The sequence below is a fragment of the Haliotis rufescens genome, unplaced genomic scaffold, assembly GCF_023055435.1.
Source record: "Haliotis rufescens isolate VD_foot unplaced genomic scaffold, xgHalRufe1.0.p SCAF_2, whole genome shotgun sequence".
Lineage (NCBI taxonomy): Eukaryota > Metazoa > Mollusca > Gastropoda > Lepetellida > Haliotidae > Haliotis > Haliotis rufescens.
In genome coordinates this window covers 32,954,065-32,975,037 of record NW_025963890.1, presented here as the reverse complement: position 1 = coordinate 32,975,037, position 20,973 = coordinate 32,954,065, and the positions used below count along the sequence as shown (strand labels likewise).

Genomic DNA, 20,973 nt, shown 5'->3' with positions numbered 1-20,973 from the left:
CTGGTAGTGGCTGTGGCTTGCGGTGTGAGCAAGGATGGTGTTGGAGGAGATGTGTGTGTGTGATGACAGGCATTGCATGAGCTGTAGCTTGTCTGGGAAGGAACACACACCTTACTTCACAGTTTACCTGCACACTCAGCTCAAGCTGCACTAATTACATTAGAATAGGACAGCCAATGTAAGGCTAAATGGGGGATATGGGAGAGAAAATAAACATTTGGACTTGCATGCAGGGGAGTTCATTTTGGTTGTAAACATGAAGAAGTTGATGTATTTTGAGTTCCCTTACCAGTGATGACTTGGAGAAACATTCTTGTTCTCCTTCCATGGTTCTGTATATGTTGTTTGGACGATTTTGTGGCTAGATAATTTGTTTATGTTTTATTCTCAGATGTGGTCTCTTTTATTATCCTCTTGCATGTCCCATCCAGTGTAATTGAGCTATAACAAACTTAGTGCTCATCATATAGCTAGAACAGGCATACTCCTCACATGATAGGGGGTAGTAGTGAAATTAGTATGAAAGGAATGGATTAAAGATTTTATCATAACATCATACAGGATAAAAGATTCTTTTGCAAGTTCTTTTTCACCCATTTCCAGTATGGTGATGATTGACATTTTCAATTTACCAGGACCCAAGGTCCAAGTGAGCTTACATCATGGCACATTGTCATTCATCTGCCCTTCCATCTTCTTCTTCCAAGAAACATCTGAAGGGAAGAGCCTGAAGCTTCAGGTGGATGTCTGGCATACCATAATAATCTCACTGACATTTGTTCATGGCCATTGCATCTAAATTTTAGTTGTCTCTTTATGAAAAAAATAAATATGTCAAAATGTGAACATCGTTACAAAGTGACAAGTCCTAGGAATCATTGCTATATGTAGCAAAACATTAGGATTAGGATTTGTTCATGCAGATAAAATAAAAATTGAAAACTAAGATTATCACAGTCACAGTCACAGATTATTTGGCTCACTTTGAATGTCTCTGGTGAGCAACAGAGCCTTGGTCCTTTTTTTATGAGTTTTCTTGATTTAGTTTTACTCTTTTTATACTCACCACCAAAAGAAACTTGAACCATAGAAACATAGAGAGAAGTATGTACATTAAGAAGAGATGCTTCCAATGTGTACCATATTGACAAAACTAACAATCAGTCAAGTGTTACCAAGGAGTGTCTTTATTCTAAGATATAGTGCAGGTGATTTCCATGCTAATCCTACACGAGACAAATGGTGCATCTGGAGTCATGGATCTATGATGTCACATGTGCTCTGTTCATGAGCATCCGTTCAGACAACATAATCAGGTGTTCGTTTGTGCATCGAACCAATCTTATATCTCTTGAATATGAGTAATTCTTCATATATTAACCAATATGTATGGTATTTCGCGTTTCTTTTGTCGGTATATATGTACTGTATATGACATTGGTAGATTAGAAAATATTATTTAGTCAGGGGTAAATATATTTTTCAAGAAGATTTGATTAAATAAATATTGAAAGAATTTCCACATGGTTACTTCTCTTTCGCATAATGGCACTGATAGGTAGTTTTGTCCCTCCAACTATGTAGTAGCAGTGGGAGGCAAGCTTCATCATCGTCTTCTGTTGGCCTAGGTCAGTCAACTCATTGCTGTTGCTGTTGCTGCTGCTCCATACGGTTTACTCAGTTATTCAGTTTCATTCAGTTGAATACTATCGCAAATTAAGTCAAATCTGTGTGAGAATTCTAATGTGCAACAAAGAGGTAGCCTTAACAAGAATGTGTGAATCTTTCTCACGCATTAACAATGACTAGAGGAAATCTTGAAAGCAAAAAGATGAATGACTTTATTTGCATTAAAAAGTGTTGGCTTTGTGGATGAATGTTTTTGGTAGTGGGTATGTTTGCTTGTGGTATTTAGTGAGGCCGTCCCTCCTGCACTTGAGGCCTGAATATATTGGGGAGCTGTCCCTCTTGGCCTCATCCCCCATTCTGTTCATCCACCCAACTACATGTTCCAGCGGTGTAACCCACACAATATTTCTTTTCACAGCCTTCCAATAATGTATTTATTTGTTACACAAATGAAGGTTACTGGCCCGGTATTGAGTCCACTTATGTTGAGTATAAGGAGCTGGTTTTGAACTTTATATTTGCACTGTACCCATATGAAAGCACCCTAAAAGAGGCTGACTATAGCTGTGTGAACATCCTGGCTAGGTAAACAGGCTATTGTCACCTTGATAACTAATTCTATTTGAGTTCTATGTGTTTCCAAGTTACAACATCAGCCTTGAAAGGTGTGACAATTTCTTTCATAGGAAGTAAGTTTTGGGGTCAGATATATGTATTTTATCATGGTCACACTAATACCTAGCAATGTGTCTATGTTAAATGCCCAGATAAATGCTGGTTGACACAGGTATGTATGTTTATGGGCTTCTACCTGGTCTAAAGTGTTGGGCGCAATATATTGCTCCCAAATCCTGAAATTCTTGCCACCTGTAAACACTTACATCCCAAGAATTTCTGTCCTATTATGAACTGCCTCTCTTGATGTTTAGGCCAATTTAAGGTTACCAGGTGGAACTGATTTATATTGCTGTAATGAGAAGATTTCACATACTCGCAAACTGAGTGCATTATTCTTTAGTTTCCTACAGAATGTACATTGTCATTTCTCAGTAATATCAATTTTAATGAGGTGCCAATATTGCAATAAAGTCTTTGAGAATATACAAAAAATCCATTTTGAATTCTATGTCCTAAATGACAAAATAGACAAAACAATTTTTTTAATTTGGACCATGTGTGACTGACAAATTTGAGATATATTGATGTTGATCAAGTAACTTGATATGGCTGTTGAAGGTGTTAATGGTTATTATAGACCTGGGAGGGAGCAGAATGAAATAGTTGTGAGTTACATCAGTTGATGATCACAAGTTAAACTGGAGGGACATTGTGGGGTTTAGATGGGGCATCGGAAGCTCGGGGATGATCAGGAAATGTTTATTTCTAACTGGTGCAGATACCTTTCAGCTGTCGCTACACAACTGGCAAAAAGCAGCAGCTGCTGGTCTGGGCAGCAGTAGTCAGGGACAGCTACATCACTGCCTTCATCTAGGACAGACAAGGGAGATAATTAGACAAGACATTCAGGGTAGGGAGCTGAAACCTGGCACAGACTTGCATATGCTTTGAGGTCTTTCTTCAGACATTGTCTGCAGTGTCTCATGCCATCTGTACTCAGCATGCTCATCAGGGAAAAGAATAATTATCTTTTTCTCACTCTTTATTTTACCCCAAATATGATATGACTCATTAAAACCACTGAAGTTGCTGATAGAGGCAGATCAAAGTTCAACATGGACAATTTGTTATTAGTGAATATTCAGGATAGAAGATCAGCCTGTACCTGTCTCTCATCTGTACACATTCAGTGTGACATGCACTGTGCACTACTGTCACCAATAATGACTGTAATAATAACAGACAACCCTTTTTAAGTAAATTCAGTTAAATTCACATAAATACATCCAAAATATTATCAAAATATGCCAATATTGCTAATTGACAGATGATCACATGGAAGATAATGTAAAGCCCATTTATAAACACTGTACAGGAGGCAAGTGGGACTTGGAGATTGATAGTCAGCGGAAATCCTAAAATGATAAAATAAGTGAGAAGGCAACTTCTAGGAGATAGATCTTTCTGCAGCCCCTACCCTATGGAACGTTCTTGTACTCTCCATAAATACATTGGAGACAGCTGACCACTGTGGAAAACTGCTAAACATGTAAAGACTTATTTGATTCAAGAAGCCTGTGTGCCTTAGAGACCAAACCTCCTTTACTCCCCTTGTACTATTTTTGTAACAGTGCTCCACTGAGCAGCCCTCAAGTTGGAAGCCAGGCGCATAATAAATTAATTATTACATTTTCCCTTCGATTCCGTAATTGTTGAGTCTAGTGATACCTTGGTTTAAATATGGAACAACAAATACAGAAGCAAATAATATCACTCTGTTATGTTTTATCGTGTAATATAGTATTTGGCCTGTTCTTTTGTAGCATGTCACATCAAACAGCTAATAATGTTTGACTCTGTATATCTATGATTATGCATTTTAATACGATATGAAATACGAATGAATATGTATCACAATAGGTTTGGAAAATGCCAGTTAATTGCGGGGTTTTTAAAAATCATGCATATCTTCATCTGTTGAAAAGGTTTCCATAAGCAATGGATAAATCAAATTGAAATTAGCTACTGTTTCCTGTGCAAAACAAAGCTATTTACGACCAGTTTCCTGTATATAATGTGTCTATTGCCATACTTCATCCGTTGTAACCACAGCAGCATCCAACAAAATATGAAGTTGTCCAAAACACCTGACCACAAATATCTCCATACCTTTCTTTATGTATGTGTGTGTGGCCTACCCGTACACATTTCTTGATTCACTGGGTTATAAGCACAAAGATTTTTCCTTGCTGGCCAATCACATTGCTGAAATTAAATATATTAAATTATATATGAAGGACAGTACTAGATTGTATAAAGCTGGAGTGGGAAATGTTCTCAGCAGAGCATGATTATTAAACTGTATGAAAAAGACACAATGTAATTTTCAATGAATGGAAATTTTTACAAAAGTAGGTGTAGCAAATAATCCCCGGTGTAGTAAATGCAATAGGTTCATTCATAACGGGTAACTGTGATTCATTGGCATACATAAGAGTTAACATGCAAGTCATTAAACAGAAACAAAAGCCTTACCCAAATCAGCCCATCCAATGGTTCATTACAAGAATAAAGCTTTTTTTATGTCAGGAAATTTGTTCTTTGCTGTGTGTGTGAAATATCAAAGTGTGTTATATGTGTGAAGTTGGTGACTGCAGTGGAGTTGGGTGATGAACAGCCAGCCATCCTGTCAGGTCTCTCAATGTGGTGAGGAAAGGGAACAGCTTGTGCAATCCGCTTCACTTTACTCACAAGCTTGCAGGGAACAAGAACATTCAGCAAACTGTTGAGTGATTGCAGCTTACAGTGTAGGAGTGATGTGTGTTAAATATCAACACAGCAGACAGACAGCTAACTAGGAACCCAGTTTTTCAATGTCCTATCGAGCTCTTTTTGGAAAGGTTGAGATTAATACTAAATGATTAGGAACATGTGTCACATTTTAGCACTCAAATTTCTTTAATTTTTTACTTTAAAGTGAACAGTTTTCAATAAGTATTTTACAACAACATGATGAGGAATAAGTAAAAAGAGTAAATATTTAAAGAAGGTTTATTAAAATTACCTCGTAATACCAGGCAATTTTACATATGAAAGTTGTATATCCTTGACAATAATGGCATGCACTTAATTGTGCAAACATGTAAGCACTATATAACTGTGATATATCTTAGCATTTCTCCTCAGATAGTCTGTATAAACATGCACTTTAAGTTTGTTTAATTATGATGTCATCTGTAAACAACCACTGATAAATCCCACCAAATATTTGGCTGTGGTCGGTTGACTGGGTTCAAGAAGGTTTCCCAATCAGAGCAGATAAGGGAGGAGGTAATTGGCAGATAATGTCCTTGAAATACTCAGATATTAATACAGAAAAGGTAAGGGTGCAAAAAATGTACCATATTTCATGGTCATGAGAAACAATTTTAGAAATATGGCAGGCTGGCATGAGTGCTAAGAGATAGTGCTCTCACTGATATTTTGGAGAAACTAGTGCCACTTGTGTCAGTATGTACAAACAGGATGGTGATGACCACACTTGATGTCAGTTCTCCATCCTTGGTGCTCCTCTCCTCTCTATCAGGACTGGGGCAATCCTTTTATTTCAACTGTGATGACTGTTACAGCTGTTTCATGTATGGTAGTAGCATGCACAATAGAGATTTGAAAACAGCCCTCTGTTGGGAGCATTTCCCTGCTATTAATTACACTGTTCAGGGTCTGATTGTTATTTTCATACCCGTCAATTCTAAACACTAAGCATGAAAGGGTAGTATGTAAATGTTGTTATTGAATGTGTGATGATCCCACATCACCTAATTCTATAGAGATCGGATGTGACAGTGTCACCCTCCTCCCTCCTGCTGTTCATAATGAAACCCCCTTCGTTAGCTGCAAGCCAGCGTCAATCAACTCACAATTCAAAAAAAAAATATGTCCTCCCACTTTTCTAAAGATTCAAGAAATGTGGTTTGACATTGAGTGTTGGTGTGACCTGACACCAGGACAGATTTGTTCCTCCCTACACATGGCAGTAGCTTGGAGGGTTGATCCAGGGCACAGGCAGAACATTAAGAAAATGATGGCGTATTGTGAACTTATGTGGCTGTGGTAGAGTAACCTGGAGTAGATATGGTGTGTTCCATGAGTGTATGTGTCTGAGGAGGAGACTGACTGACAGTATGGACAGGGCAATGAAGCTGCCAGATGATGGTGTGTTGTACCAGTTTACTGTGTTTCCAGTGGAGGAAATTGAAGGTGGGCCCTGGTTGTCTTTAGGAGTGTGGGTAACATTTGGATCTACCGTATACCCTTTGAGAATCATGCGAAACTGTAGATCAGTGTTATTTTAGAAATATTGGCATGAGAAGGTCAGACTGTACTGATGTCTTTATTAATTACACTGATTACACCCAGACAGGATATATATTTTATGCTTTGAAAAAATTACAAATGGCTTTAATTATTAGTTAAACTTCACATTTTTGGGGAAGAGAGCTAATCATCAGCTGCATAGATTTTGTGTAATTTTTTATGTTGTTTACTTTCTGTTATTTTGCACTCCCCTATCAAAGTCTGTAATGGAAGCATAAATATTTATGCTTCTTGATATAAATACCAATGGTTTACTCACAGCTAATTTACTAATGAGATGTAGTGGAATCTATTAGCAGGAAACACTCCTGTGGCCTGTCTGAACCTGAGACTGTTTACTCAGTCTACAGTCATCATATAGAAGAAGCTAGGAACACATACACCCAATGTCTTCATCATGCAGAGACCGGCCTGCGGTATCACCAGGCAATGCCTCACTCTGTGTTATGGGAAGTATTTCATGTATCTAATCATTATAATGTATGTGTTATTACAGTTCAGCTAACAATGCCAAAGACTAAATGTGGACCAATGTTTCAAAGTTTGTAAACTGGAACTTCAGCTAAAATAAGTTGTTCAACAAAGTTTAATACTGTATTCGACATAATAAAATTGAAAAGGGAGGGGCTGGCATATTAAAACCATATGGCAAGTTAAATTTGTTGTAAGAGTTTAAGAGGTAGTGAACAAACTTAGTTAAGTTATCGATGAAACTAAAACCTTTAAAAATAGTTACTAGGCAATTATATACACCTTCTTCACTGCTGTTTTCTGTAAATCTATAATGTGGTCTGTCAGGTAAAGTGTTCAGTCTAAGTAATGGTTGCTTATAAAGTTAGTCAAGGATCTCATTGGAGCAGGGCTCTTAAAACAGTTATGTGTGTTTTTCTATTAGTTAGCAATAGTTTTATCAATCCAGTCAACATGTTAAAAACAAAAGCCTCTGCTTGACATTTCTGCCAGGGATTACTCCATAGGCCACCATTAAGATGCCATTGTATCAGATGTCCCACCGACTCTTTACTTCTTAAAGCAAGCATGCTAATCACAAGGAATCAAGATACCCTAATCATAAAAATTGAGTGTCTCAAACATCATGAATCATTTCATCCCATCCAGAAGTTACAGGATATGAATATCAAGTTTGAAACCCTGTGTTTTATGGCTGTGAGTCAGATGATCTAGATGATCACAGTTGCTACATGTATCATTAGCCATAAGCAAGGCTACCCCTACAGCAAACACACCTAATCCCACTGATATTACATGAGCAGGAGATAATTTAAGCAAACACAGTAGACATGATGTGATACAAAAGATCAGGTAGCTACAATCATGAAGTGGCTGCAGCAGCTTTGTATGGGGTCAGAGTCTGAGGCAGGGGCAATGTATTGCAGGTAGACATCGCTACCCACACAATACATGGCTCACACACACCCATTACCAATATCACTGTACTTGTATGGCTGCCACTTAAATGAGCATCCACAATCCTGAAATGCCCCTATCTGGCTACAATCACACAAATGTGCTGGACAATTCACTTCATGATGAATGGCATCCTTCGAACTTGGAGCCCACAGATAGGCCACAGTGATAGAGGGAGACCAACACACGCCTCTGTCTAATTGATTTGGTTAATGTTTAAACTTTGTTCTCTCAAGGATGAGTGCTCATAGATATGGGTGCTGTAATATCTCCTTAGGACACGGACTGCCTCTGCTCACCAAAACCATTTTCTAAAGCAATCAAATTGAAAAGATGTTGCTTTCACTTTTTTTGAGTCAGCACCAAGCGCAGACTGTAACTCCAGGAACATATGAAATCTCATGTGTCAGTAATATTGAGTAAATACTTGTCATCAAGATTAAACAACAAAGGTGCAATTGCATGACACAAATATGTTGTTTGGGATTGCTGCATGACCTACAATATGTTGTTAGGTGTGTGTGTGTTTGTTGTTTAACGCCGCACTCAGCAACATTCCAGCTATATGACGGTCTGTAAATAATCGAGTCTGGGCCAGACAACCCAGTGATTGATATCATGAGCACCATCAACCAAGTCAGCGAGCCTGACCACCTGATCCCATTAGTCGCCTTTTACGACAAGCAGAGTCACCTTTTATGGCAAGCATGGGTTACTGAAGACCTATTCTAACCCGGGTCTTCACTGGTCCACAATATGTTGTAAGGGACTGCTGCAAGATATACAAAATGTTGTTAGTGGCTGCTTCAAGACATACAAAATATCAGGGACTGCTTCAAGACATACAAAATGTAAAGGAGTGCTTCAAGACATACAATATGTCAGGGACTGCTTCAAGACATACAAAATGTTAAGGACTGCTTCAAGAAATACCAAATGTCAGGGACTGCTTCAAGACATACAGAATGTAAAGGACTGCTTCAAGACATGCAGAATGTCAAGGACTGCTTCAAGACATACAAAATGTCAAGGACTGCTTCAAGACATACAATATGTCAGGGACTGCTTCAAGAAATACAATTTGTTTTCTCTGAAAGGAGGAGCCAAGCAAACTGTTTCCTTCAGGACTTCGAGCATGTACAGGTACTTATTGTATGATCAGGTCTGAAAAGTAAACTGAAGTTCATCTGTGCTAGGGTTCTTAATAGAGGAATTATGGTGCGCTTAAAAGGTGATTCATATTTCTGTACAAGCATGTACAATGTTGGTACTGCAAGTGTCTGTGCAGTGAGAGCTAGCCATGCACTGCTACCACATCAATTGATCCTGGCTACTATGTCTCACACACTGCACCATGAAATGGATATCGCAACCCTTGAAGCTGTTTTGATGGTTACTTCTTGATTGATACTCTCATCGCATGCAATCATGTCATACAAGAAATCATATATCAAGATCTGGTATCTTTATTTGTGGAAGTAAACTTGTACTCAGGAAATTGCATTGCTTTTCACTGGTAGTGGGCAATTAGACCAAAGTTCATAGTCACTTGGAGGGATGAAATGATATCATGATGTCAATGTGCTGATTAGACATCAGTGACTTCAATAGCACTGATACAGATGTGAATGCTTTACAGAGTCAATTTTATTTCGTATTATCATAGTCCACACTATGGAAGAGGATCTGTGCCAAAATAAATTATGATACATACTATTTCATAATTCAATATTTGCAAAAATGTTTTTATTAGGTAAAATAATAATGTTATTTCAAATGTTGGTCAGTGCAACAAATTGAATTATGAAACTAGTATTTTGCATCATTTTCATATAATAGTTGGTCCTTTATCTCATGAGAAATTTGCTTCTTTTGTCAAACAGTTAACAATACCAACAGAGGTATCCTATCATGCTATTATCCTCTGTAGACAGAAGTATGTACCCACTGTGTTATGATTATTACCCTGTAGTCCTATAGCCACCCCATACACCAACTGACCCAATGTAGTCCTATAGCCACCCCATACACCAACTGACCCAATGTAGTCCTATAGCCACCCCATAAACCAACTGCCCCATGTAGTCCTATAGCCACCCCATACACCAACTGACCCAATGTAGTCCTATAGCCACCCCATACACCAACTGACCCAATGTAGTCCTATAGCCACCCCATACACCAACTGACCCAATGTAGTCCTATAGCCACCCCATACACCAACTGCCCCATGTAGTCCTATAGCCACCCCATACACCAACTGACCCAATGTAGTCCTATAGCCACCCCATACACCAACTGACCCAATGTAGTCCTATAGCCACCCCATACACCAACTGACCCAATGTAGTCCTATAGCCACCCCATACACCAACTGACCCAATGTAGTCCTATAGCCACCCTATACACCAACTGACCCAATGTAGTCCTATAGCCACTGCATACACCAACTGACCCAATGTAGTCCTATAGCCACCCCATACACCAACTGACCCAATGTAGTCCTATAGCAACCCCATACACCAACTGACCCAATGTAGTCCTATAGCCACTGCATACACCAACTGACCCAATGTAGTCCTATAGCAACCCCATACACCAACTGACCCAATGTAGTCCTATAGCCACCCCATACACCAACTGACCCAATGTAGTCCTATAGCCACCCATACACCAACTGCCCAATGTAGTCCTATAGCCACCCCATACACCAACTGCCCAATGTAGTCCTATAGCCACTGCATACACCAACTGACCCAATGTAGTCCTATAGCCACTGCATACACCAACTGACCCAATGTAGTCCTATAGCCACCCCATACACCAACTGACCCAATGTAGTCCTATAGCCACCCCATACACCAACTGACCCAATGTAGTCCTATAGCCACCCCATACACCAACTGACCCAATGTAGTCCTATAGCCACTGCATACACCAACTGACCCAATGTAGTCCACTCCTATTGCCATACTATGCACCACTCCCACTGTTAATCCTGAAAGTTACACCCAGAAACTCGAAGTCAGTATAATGACGATTCACTGAATTCAGAGTATGGACTATGAACAAAGACATTTTGGATAAATGTGACAGCCTATTACCAGATGGCGGTCATTATTGAAATGGAAAAGGGTATTGATGACCAGAAGCTGTAGATGATTGTCACCATTATCGGTTGGTTAATTACCTCAAATCCATGGAGAAATGTTGAGCTAGAGCAGTGTTAATGTAGGGTTGACAGGATGGTCATATAAATCAGTTGTTAGTTATTTGCAGATCATTTGTTGCTCCACAATAGGTTTAATGTTACCCAGTAGTGGCCCAAATTAACCCAATTTAGCAATGTAACCATGCTTACCACTATAAACAACTCATGATCACTATCACTAATGTTTGTTTCCTATCATAATGACAATCATCATCAAATTAATTTCATGAACATTTCTAATTATTGTTTTCTTCTATTTGGTTCACATGTATTAGATCAGGTGAAAGAATTCAACAGGGTCATTTAGTTATGAATTGAGGTGTAACATTATAACTAAGGCTTTGTAGTTAGGGAGACTTGACAGTCTTGTACATATATCAGATGACAGAGTAATTGTGACGAGACTGAAAACTGGCAATTACAGAAGGTACTTGGAAGCTGGGTCTGTTATCGTTTTCTGTGATAAATTATTCTGGGGTCACTGAAGAATTTCAATCTTTAATTAAAATTGGGATGAAATCAAACCTAAAAAGTGGGATCTTATAGCCAACACCTTCAACTCCCAGCCTAGAATTAGTTCTTCTTGTGTTTCAAGTAACTTGAGCGTTGTGATATAAAATAAATGGGTTAGACGAGGAGTGTACCCTGGAAACAATCTACGGGTATGTCACCCAAGCTGGGGAACCTATTCAGTCAGACTGTGAGTTATGTTCTCAACTACTTTACAACCAGGCGAAACTAATCTAGAAAAATGGACAAATATTCAGGAAGACAGATGTTCAAATTTACTTGCGGTATTAATGTGGCAAGGTCTCCAAGGAGGAAATGAGAAGACACCAGGTAGTAAAGAAACCCAAAGTAGCTGTTGGTGACAGTGCCCACATTCACCAGAACTGCTGCAGAGTATCAACCTTGTATGCTACATCTGCACCAGTGGCCAGGTCACCAGGGATGACACAGGTCTTGTATGCTACAACTGCACCATTGACTACGTAGCCATGGATGACACAGGCTTTGTACACTACATCTGCACCATTGACTAGGTAGCCATTGAAGGCACGGGCCTTGTACACAATATCTGCACCATTGACTAGGTAGCCATGGATGACACAGGCTTTGTACACTACATCTGCACCATTGGCTAGGTAGCCATGGAAGGCACAGGCCTGGTAGACTACTTCTGCACCATTGACTAGGTAGCCATTGAAGGCACGGGCCTTGTACACAATATCTGCACCATAGGCTAGGTAGCCATGGATGACACAGGCTTTGTACACTACATCTGCACCATTGGCTAGGTAGCCATGGAAGGCACGGGCCTGGTAGACTACTTCTGCACCATTGACTAGGTAGCCATTGAAGGCACGGGCCTTGTACACAATATCTGCACCATAGGCTAGGTAGCCATGGATGACACAGGCTTTGTACACTACATCTGCACCATTGACTAGGTAGCCATTGAAGGCACGGGCCTTGTACACAATATCTGCACCATTGACTAGGTAGCCATGGATGACACAGGCTTTGTACACTACATCTGCACCATTGGCTAGGTAGCCATGGAAGGCACAGGCCTGGTAGACTACTTCTGCACCATTGACTAGGTAGCCATTGAAGGCACGGGCCTTGTACACAATATCTGCACCATAGGCTAGGTAGCCATGGATGACACAGGCTTTGTACACTACATCTGCACCATTGGCTAGGTAGCCATGGAAGGCACGGGCCTGGTAGACTACTTCTGCACCATTGACTAGGTAGCCATTGAAGGCACGGGCCTTGTACACAATATCTGCACCATAGGCTAGGTAGCCATGGATGACACAGGCTTTGTACACTACATCTGCACCATTGACTAGGTAGCCATTGAAGGCACGGGCCTTGTACACAATATCTGCACCATTGACTAGGTAGCCATGGATGACACAGGCTTTGTACACTACATCTGCACCATTGGCTAGGTAGCCATGGAAGGCACAGGCCTGGTAGACTACTTCTGCACCATTGACTAGGTAGCCATTGAAGGCACGGGCCTTGTACACAATATCTGCACCATAGGCTAGGTAGCCATGGATGACACAGGCTTTGTACACTACATCTGCACCATTGGCTAGGTAGCCATGGAAGGCACGGGCCTGGTAGACTACTTCTGCACCATTGGCTAGGTAGCCATTGAAGGCACGGGCCTGGTAGACTACTTCTGCACCATTGACTAGGTAGCCATTGAAGGCACGGGCTTTGTACACTACTTCTGCACCATTGACTAGGTAGCCATGGAAGGCACGGGCTTTGTACACAGCATCTGCACCATTGGCTAGGTAGCCATTGAAGGCACGGGCCTTGTACACAACATCTGCACCATTGACTAGGTAGCCATGGATGACACAGGCTTTGTACACTACATCTGCACCATTGGCTAGGTAGCCATTGAAGGCACGGGTCTGGTAGAATACTTCAGCACCATTGACTAGGTAGCCATTGAAGGCACGGGCCTGGTAGACTACTTCTGCACCATTGACTAGGTAGCCATTGAAGGCACAGGCTTTGTACACTACTTCTGCACCATTGACTAGGTAGCCATGGAAGGCACGGGCTTTGTACACAGCATCTGCACCATTGGCTAGGTAGCCATGGAAGGCACGGGCCTGGAAGACTACTTCTGCACCATTGACTAGGTAGCCATTGAAGGCACGGGCCTTGTACACAATATCTGCACCATAGGCTAGGTAGCCATGGATGACACAGGCTTTGTACACTACATCTGCACCATTGGCTAGGTAGCCATGGAAGGCACGGGCCTGGTAGACTACTTCTGCACCATTGACTAGGTAGCCATTGAAGGCACGGGCCTGGTAGACTACTTCTGCACCATTGACTAGGTAGCCATTGAAGGCACGGGCTTTGTACACTACTTCTGCACCATTGACTAGGTAGCCATGGAAGGCACGGGCTTTGTACACAGCATCTGCACCATTGGCTAGGTAGCCATTGAAGGCACGGGCCTTGTACACAACATCTGCACCATTGACTAGGTAGCCATGGATGACACAGGCTTTGTACACTACATCTGCACCATTGGCTAGGTAGCCATTGAAGGCACGGGTCTGGTAGAATACTTCAGCACCATTGACTAGGTAGCCATTGAAGGCACGGGCTTTGTACACTACTTCTGCACCATTGACTAGGTAGCCATGGAAGGCACGGGCTTTGTACACAGCATCTGCACCATTGGCTAGGTAGCCATTGAAGGCACGGGCCTTGTACACAACATCTGCACCATTGACTAGGTAGCCATGGATGACACAGGCTTTGTACACTACATCTGCACCATTGGCTAGGTAGCCATTGAAGGCACGGGTCTGGTAGAATACTTCAGCACCATTGACTAGGTAGCCATTGAAGGCACGGGCCTGGTAGACTACTTCTGCACCATTGACTAGGTAGCCATTGAAGGCACGGGCTTTGTACACTACTTCTGCACCATTGACTAGGTAGCCATGGAAGGCACGGGCTTTGTACACAGCATCTGCACCATCGGCTAGGTAGCCATTGAAGGCACGGGCCTTGTACACAACATCTGCACCATTGACTAGGTAGCCATGGATGACACAGGCTTTGTACACTACATCTGCACCATTGGCTAGGTAGCCATTGAAGGCACGGGTCTGGTAGAATACTTCAGCACCATTGACTAGGTAGCCATGGATGACATGGGCTTTGTACACTACATCTGCACCATTGACAAGGTAGCCATGGAAGGCACGGGTCTGGTAGACTTCTTCTGCACCATTGTCTAGGTAGCCATTGAAGGCACGGGCTTTGTACACTACTTCTGCACCATTGACTAGGTAGCCATGGAAGGCACGGGCTTTGTACACAGCATCTGCACCATCGGCTAGGTAGCCATTGAAGGCACGGGCCTTGTACACAACATCTGCACCATTGACTAGGTAGCCATGGATGACACAGGCTTTGTACACTACATCTGCACCATTGGCTAGGTAGCCATTGAAGGCACGGGTCTGGTAGAATATTTCAGCACCATTGACTAGGTAGCCATGGAAGGCACTGGCCTGGTAGACTACTTCTGCACCATTGACTAGGTAGCCATTGAAGGCACGGGCCTGGTAGACTACTTCTGCACCATTGACTAGGTAGCCATGGAAGGCATGGGCCTGGTAGACTACTCCTGCACCATTGACTAGGTAGCCATGGAAGGCACGGGCCTGGTAGACTACTTCTGCACCACTGACTAGGTAGCCATTGAAGGCACGGGCCTGGTAGACTACTTCTGCACCATTGACTAGGTAGCCATTGAAGGCACGGGCTTTGTACACTACTTCTGCACCATTGACTAGGTAGCCATGGAAGGCACGGGCTTTGTACACAGCATCTGCACCATTGGCTAGGTAGCCATTGAAGGCACGGGCCTTGTACACAACATCTGCACCATTGACTAGGTAGCCATGGATGACACAGGCTTTGTACACTACATCTGCACCATTGGCTAGGTAGCCATTGAAGGCACGGGTCTGGTAGAATACTTCAGCACCATTGACTAGGTAGCCATTGAAGGCACGGGCCTGGTAGACTACTTCTGCACCATTGACTAGGTAGCCATTGAAGGCACGGGCTTTGTACACTACTTCTGCACCATTGACTAGGTAGCCATGGAAGGCACGGGCTTTGTACACAGCATCTGCACCATTGGCTAGGTAGCCATTGAAGGCACGGGCCTTGTACACAACATCTGCACCATTGACTAGGTAGCCATGGATGACACAGGCTTTGTACACTACATCTGCACCATTGGCTAGGTAGCCATTGAAGGCACGGGTCTGGTAGAATACTTCAGCACCATTGACTAGGTAGCCATGGATGACATGGGCTTTGTACACTACATCTGCACCATTGACAAGGTAGCCATGGAAGGCACGGGTCTGGTAGACTTCTTCTGCACCATTGTCTAGGTAGCCATGGAAGGCACTGGCCTGGTAGACTACTTCTGCACCATTGGCTAGGTAGCCATGGAAGGCACGGGTCTGGTAGACTTCTTCTGCACCATTGACTAGGTTGCCATTGAAGGCACGAGTCTGGTAGATTACTTCTGCACCATTGACTAGGTAGCCATGGAAGGCACTGGCCTGGTAGACTACTTCTGCACCATTGACTAGGTAGCCATTGAAGGCACGGGCCTGGTAGACTACTTCTGCACCATTGACTAGGTAGCCATGGAAGGCACGGGTCTGGTAGACTACTCCTGCACCATTGGCTAGGTAGCCATGGAAGGCATGGGCCTGGTAGACTACTCCTGCACCATTGACTAGGTAGCCATGGAAGGCACGGGCCTGGTAGACTACTTCTGCACCATTGACTAGGTAGCCATTGAAGGCACGGGCCTGGTAGACTACTCCTGCACCATTGACTAGGTTGCCATGGAAGGCACGAGTCTGGTAGACTACTCCTGCACCATTGACTAGGTAGCCATGGAAGGCATGGGCCTGGTAGACTACTCCTGCACCATTGACTAGGTAGCCATGGAAGGCACGGGCCTGGTAGACTACTTCTGCACCATTGACTAGGTAGCCATTGAAGGCATGGGCCTGGTAGACTTCTTCTGCACCATTGGCTAGGTAGCCATGGAAGGCATGGGCCTGGTAGACTACTCCTGCACCATTGACTAGGTAGCCATGGAAGGCACGGGTCTGGTAGACTACTTCTGCACCATTGGCTAGGTAGCTAGGAATGAAATAGCTTATATAGCTTATATTGATTCTTGGTGCTTGGAATATCTTAAAATGAGTCCAATTGAGCAGTAATTAAGCACTGAAAATACACTGATAAATACTGAAGTATATCCACTATTAGTTTATGATTAGTTTGAATTGGTTATTGGGTATTTTGAGGTTTTTGTGGTTGAAGTGTGTGTTCGCCCTCTAGCCTGTTGCCTATAGACAGCTGAGGCCATCAGTGCGCTGAAAAAATAGCAGGAGAAATCCTGGGTGATCAGTCTGCAGCCACTTCCTTATTGAACCCTTTGATGTCAGACCATCACATTTCTTATAGGTTTCAAGTTTGTTTTTGCAGTTGTGAATTATTTCCCCTAGGTAGGCCCTGGTTTCCTACTACCCATACAATGCACAACATTACGTCTTCTGTTACCACAGCAGTAATATGGGCATGTCCTCAGTTGCTTCATTTGCTCTTTTGGGTTTCATTTGATATTACTGGGGTATACTTACAAGTGCAAGATACTGAAATATGGCATCCCTAGAAAGCAATTACTAATGGGAATGTAGGAAGTATTTGTGAAGTACTTTACATGTATAAGGAATTAGAGACCTTTATAAACATATTCTGACCTTTATAAACATATTTTGACATTACCAAATTAATTTATTTGATGTAGGTAATGTTTTTCTTTTTCTAGTACCTTGTTAGTTAGTCTCTAAATCTTCCTATTTGTGAAAAGGAGATAGGAACCTGTCGTATGACTTAGCTTAGCAGGTGCCCCCACCTATCGGGAATTATCATAGCTTATCACTGCAGTGTGCCTGTCCCCCAGCAGTCTGGCTGGCTGAGTGATGGCGATACCTCCCTCCTCCTCTCCTCCCAGCCTGCCGGAGGCCTCTCCACCCAGTAAGGGACAGCAGCCTTACAGCCTTTCATCTTGGCCTGCCACAAGAGCTGCCATGTGCAGAGACTTTACCAAAATACCAGCCACATTGACAATGTAAAACAACATAAATGACTGAATATAATTTGTCATTGTAAATCTAGCATTAACACCTAACAATCATTAGTATGCAATGGTTTACTTGATATAAGCTAAGATCATTCATTGCGTAATGTTATTGATGTTTAATACAAACAATACCAAACTATTCAGAATTAGACAACATGCGAATCTACCTGAAGGTTATATTTCAGTTGTTTTCATTATGTAATTAGTTTCTGGAGCCTGTTGACTGCATATCTTGTAAGGAGAGAACACCATGGAACTCATGTGTTTCTAAACAGAAGTCATTAATACCCTCCCCATGATACCATCTTGTCTATTTGTGAAAGATGTCTGCCAGTATTTAGCTGGTCTGTCCTGCTAGTTGATCTGCAGGCAACCTCTGGTCAGTCGTGTCTGCAGACAGCGGTGTATGTAACAACCTGCATGGAGATGTGTGGTCCATAATACAATATCTTAGATAAGCTACACAGGTAATACACATGGTATAGGGAGTTTCATGGAATGTGATAACTTGCTTTTCTGTTGTTTGCATTCCCTATGATATTATGCTGACAACCAAACATTGACATATAGTGAGGATGTGCTACTCTCACCAGTACCTGATATTCAAAGCAAAGCATTAGGGAGATGCTGTGAGCAATTATTTGTAACTACTGTGGGTGACCAACGATTTCTACTCCCATGTAAAACGATATATGACAAAGTGTTAGAGTGGTAGTGATTGAGTGAGTGAGTTGGGTTTAATATACATTTTTTTTTAGATGCATTTAGTGATAGCGGCATCTAAAATAACAAATTAGAATTTTTTATTTGCGGTAAAATGATGGTTTCAGGTACAATTTCTTTCTATCTGGCGTATTTTACAAGCAAGTTACAGTCTCTGAACATGCCTAGGACACAGTAAAAACTGAAATTGTAAATCATGTCTAGGGATGTTTTATCACAAATTTCACATTTTCATTGGCCACATTTGTCATATCCTATTTATTCACCTGAAGCGTTGCAATGTCTGCTGCGGACTATATGTGGTGTAGCAATTTATCCCCAAACTTGTACCCAAGAATGGGAGTGCCAATCACACTCAAGTGTGGACTATACATATTATACTGAAGCGTGTACACTTATCTTTAATACATGAAAGAAAATTGGTCTGGCCTTACAAGTATATTCATATGAGGTGGATCATGATTTGACATTCATGTGTCCACCAATAGTTTTCTATAAGAAAGTTTTTTTCAGTTATATAACACACACTGAATTTCTAGCCAGCACCCATTCTTTTTGATAAAACACCTTTCAAACGGCATGTTTAATTTCAAAGCTAATTTTTTATCCAAAGCAAGCCAGTTTAAAAACCTCAATCAGTGTCTCCTTAATTAAATTTGTTTAGGAGATAATAATGAATGCTTGGCCTGACTTACAGCTAGAACTTTGTAACAAGGCAAACAGCCTGGTTTCTTCACCTCCTACCCCACAATCACCAATCTTTGAAATTAGCAGATAAAGGCAATGTAATACATTGATAATATTGTCATGCATCTGCCCACCATGACACTTGCAATTGATCAGTGTTTTAGAAATTAAGTTGGTCTTGCTAAGAAATAAATTTAGAGAATCTTTTCTTCCGCAACCTGCCTGGCTTGTAGAATGGCGCCACATCTTAGGACCTATTTCAAGACAAATTAATCCCATTCCGTCCTGTCTGATAAGATCCTGCCAAATGGTGGCATCATCATGGCATGAAAACTAAGCTGGTGGCTAGTTGCATCCTAATTCACCATAGCTAACAACTTTGCTAATAAGAGGAAGCTCCATCCCTCTGAGATGTCAACAGGCTCTGGTACATATGTATGCTGATCTGCCTGTTGCAGGAATAATCAATCATGTAAGTGTCACAGTTACAGTGATGGAAGAAGTGTAGTGTCTCAGTGTACTATGTTGAACCATGAGGAATACTACATGTCATACCATGCCTGAATCACCATTATATCACCACATGCAAATTGATATGAGTGTTGAAAATAGGTGCAAATGCTGAGTATTGATACCTCCATTTCTCATACTAGAGAATGCCTGTACACACACACCTGCATGTATGATAAATACATTATGGGATGTGACTTGTTTGACAGCTCTAATTACAAGGCCTGCAATCCTGTGTGGAAATAACCTTGTTCATAAACACCATTCTGCATGCCTTCCTCTGATGGGTTAATGTTGCTTCTTGCTTGGGCTAATGGAGCAGGACCCACTAGGTCTCTGCCAATGTTGACTTTAGAAACCAGGCTGTGCGCTGTTGCTACAAACGGCCTCCATGATGTTTGTTCATATAGCCATGACGCAAATCATAACTTTTCATTTATCTCTTCACAGATTTATGGTTGTAATATAATAGTTTGGTTAGAGGACATAAAACTTGCTGTGTGATCGGCCCAGAGATTTCCAGATTTTCATGTGTTGCAGTTGTATAAGAGTGTGATCAGCCCAGAGATTTCCAGATTTTCATGTGTTGCAGTTGTATAAGAATGTGATTGGCCCAGTGATTTCCTGACTTTTACTTGTTGTAGTTGTATAGGAGTGTGATTGGCCCAGTGATTTCCTGACTTTTACTTGTTGTAGTTGTATAGGAGTGTGATTGGCCCAGTGATTTCCTGACTTTTACTTGTTGTAGTTGTATAGGAGTGTGATTGGCCCAGTGATTTCCTGACTTTTACTTGTTGTAGTTGTATAGGAGTGTGATTGGCCCAGTGATTTCCTGACTTTTACTTGTTGTAGTTGTATAAGAGTGTGATTGCCCCAGTGATTTCCTGACTTTTACTTGTTGTAGTTGTATAGGAGTGTGATTGGCCCAGTGATCATGACTTTCACGTGCTGCTGTGTTTTAGTGTGTTTTCCTGACATTCCTTGCTGCTGTTGTATTAGAGTGTGATTTCTCAATGTCATCAGTACTTAATGTAACTGAAAGTTA

The 20,973-nt window shown here is 41.7% G+C and overlaps 1 protein-coding gene across 5 annotated transcripts in view; it reads left to right on the top strand.

The window, feature by feature from the left end:
• Positions 1–20,973, top strand: part of LOC124117948 (inactive tyrosine-protein kinase transmembrane receptor ROR1-like) — a 233,569-nt gene that overhangs the window by 181,486 nt on the left and 31,110 nt on the right. The window contains exon 1 of one of the 5 annotated variants that reach the window (XM_048399822.1): positions 6,379–6,507. The exons of the other annotated variants lie outside the window; for them this stretch is intronic. Within the exon in view, the coding sequence (XP_048255779.1) occupies positions 6,402–6,507 (106 nt within the window). The 5' untranslated portion in view covers positions 6,379–6,401. Of the gene's footprint in view, positions 1–6,378; positions 6,508–20,973 lie in introns of those variants that run through there. 5 annotated transcript variants of the gene reach the window in all.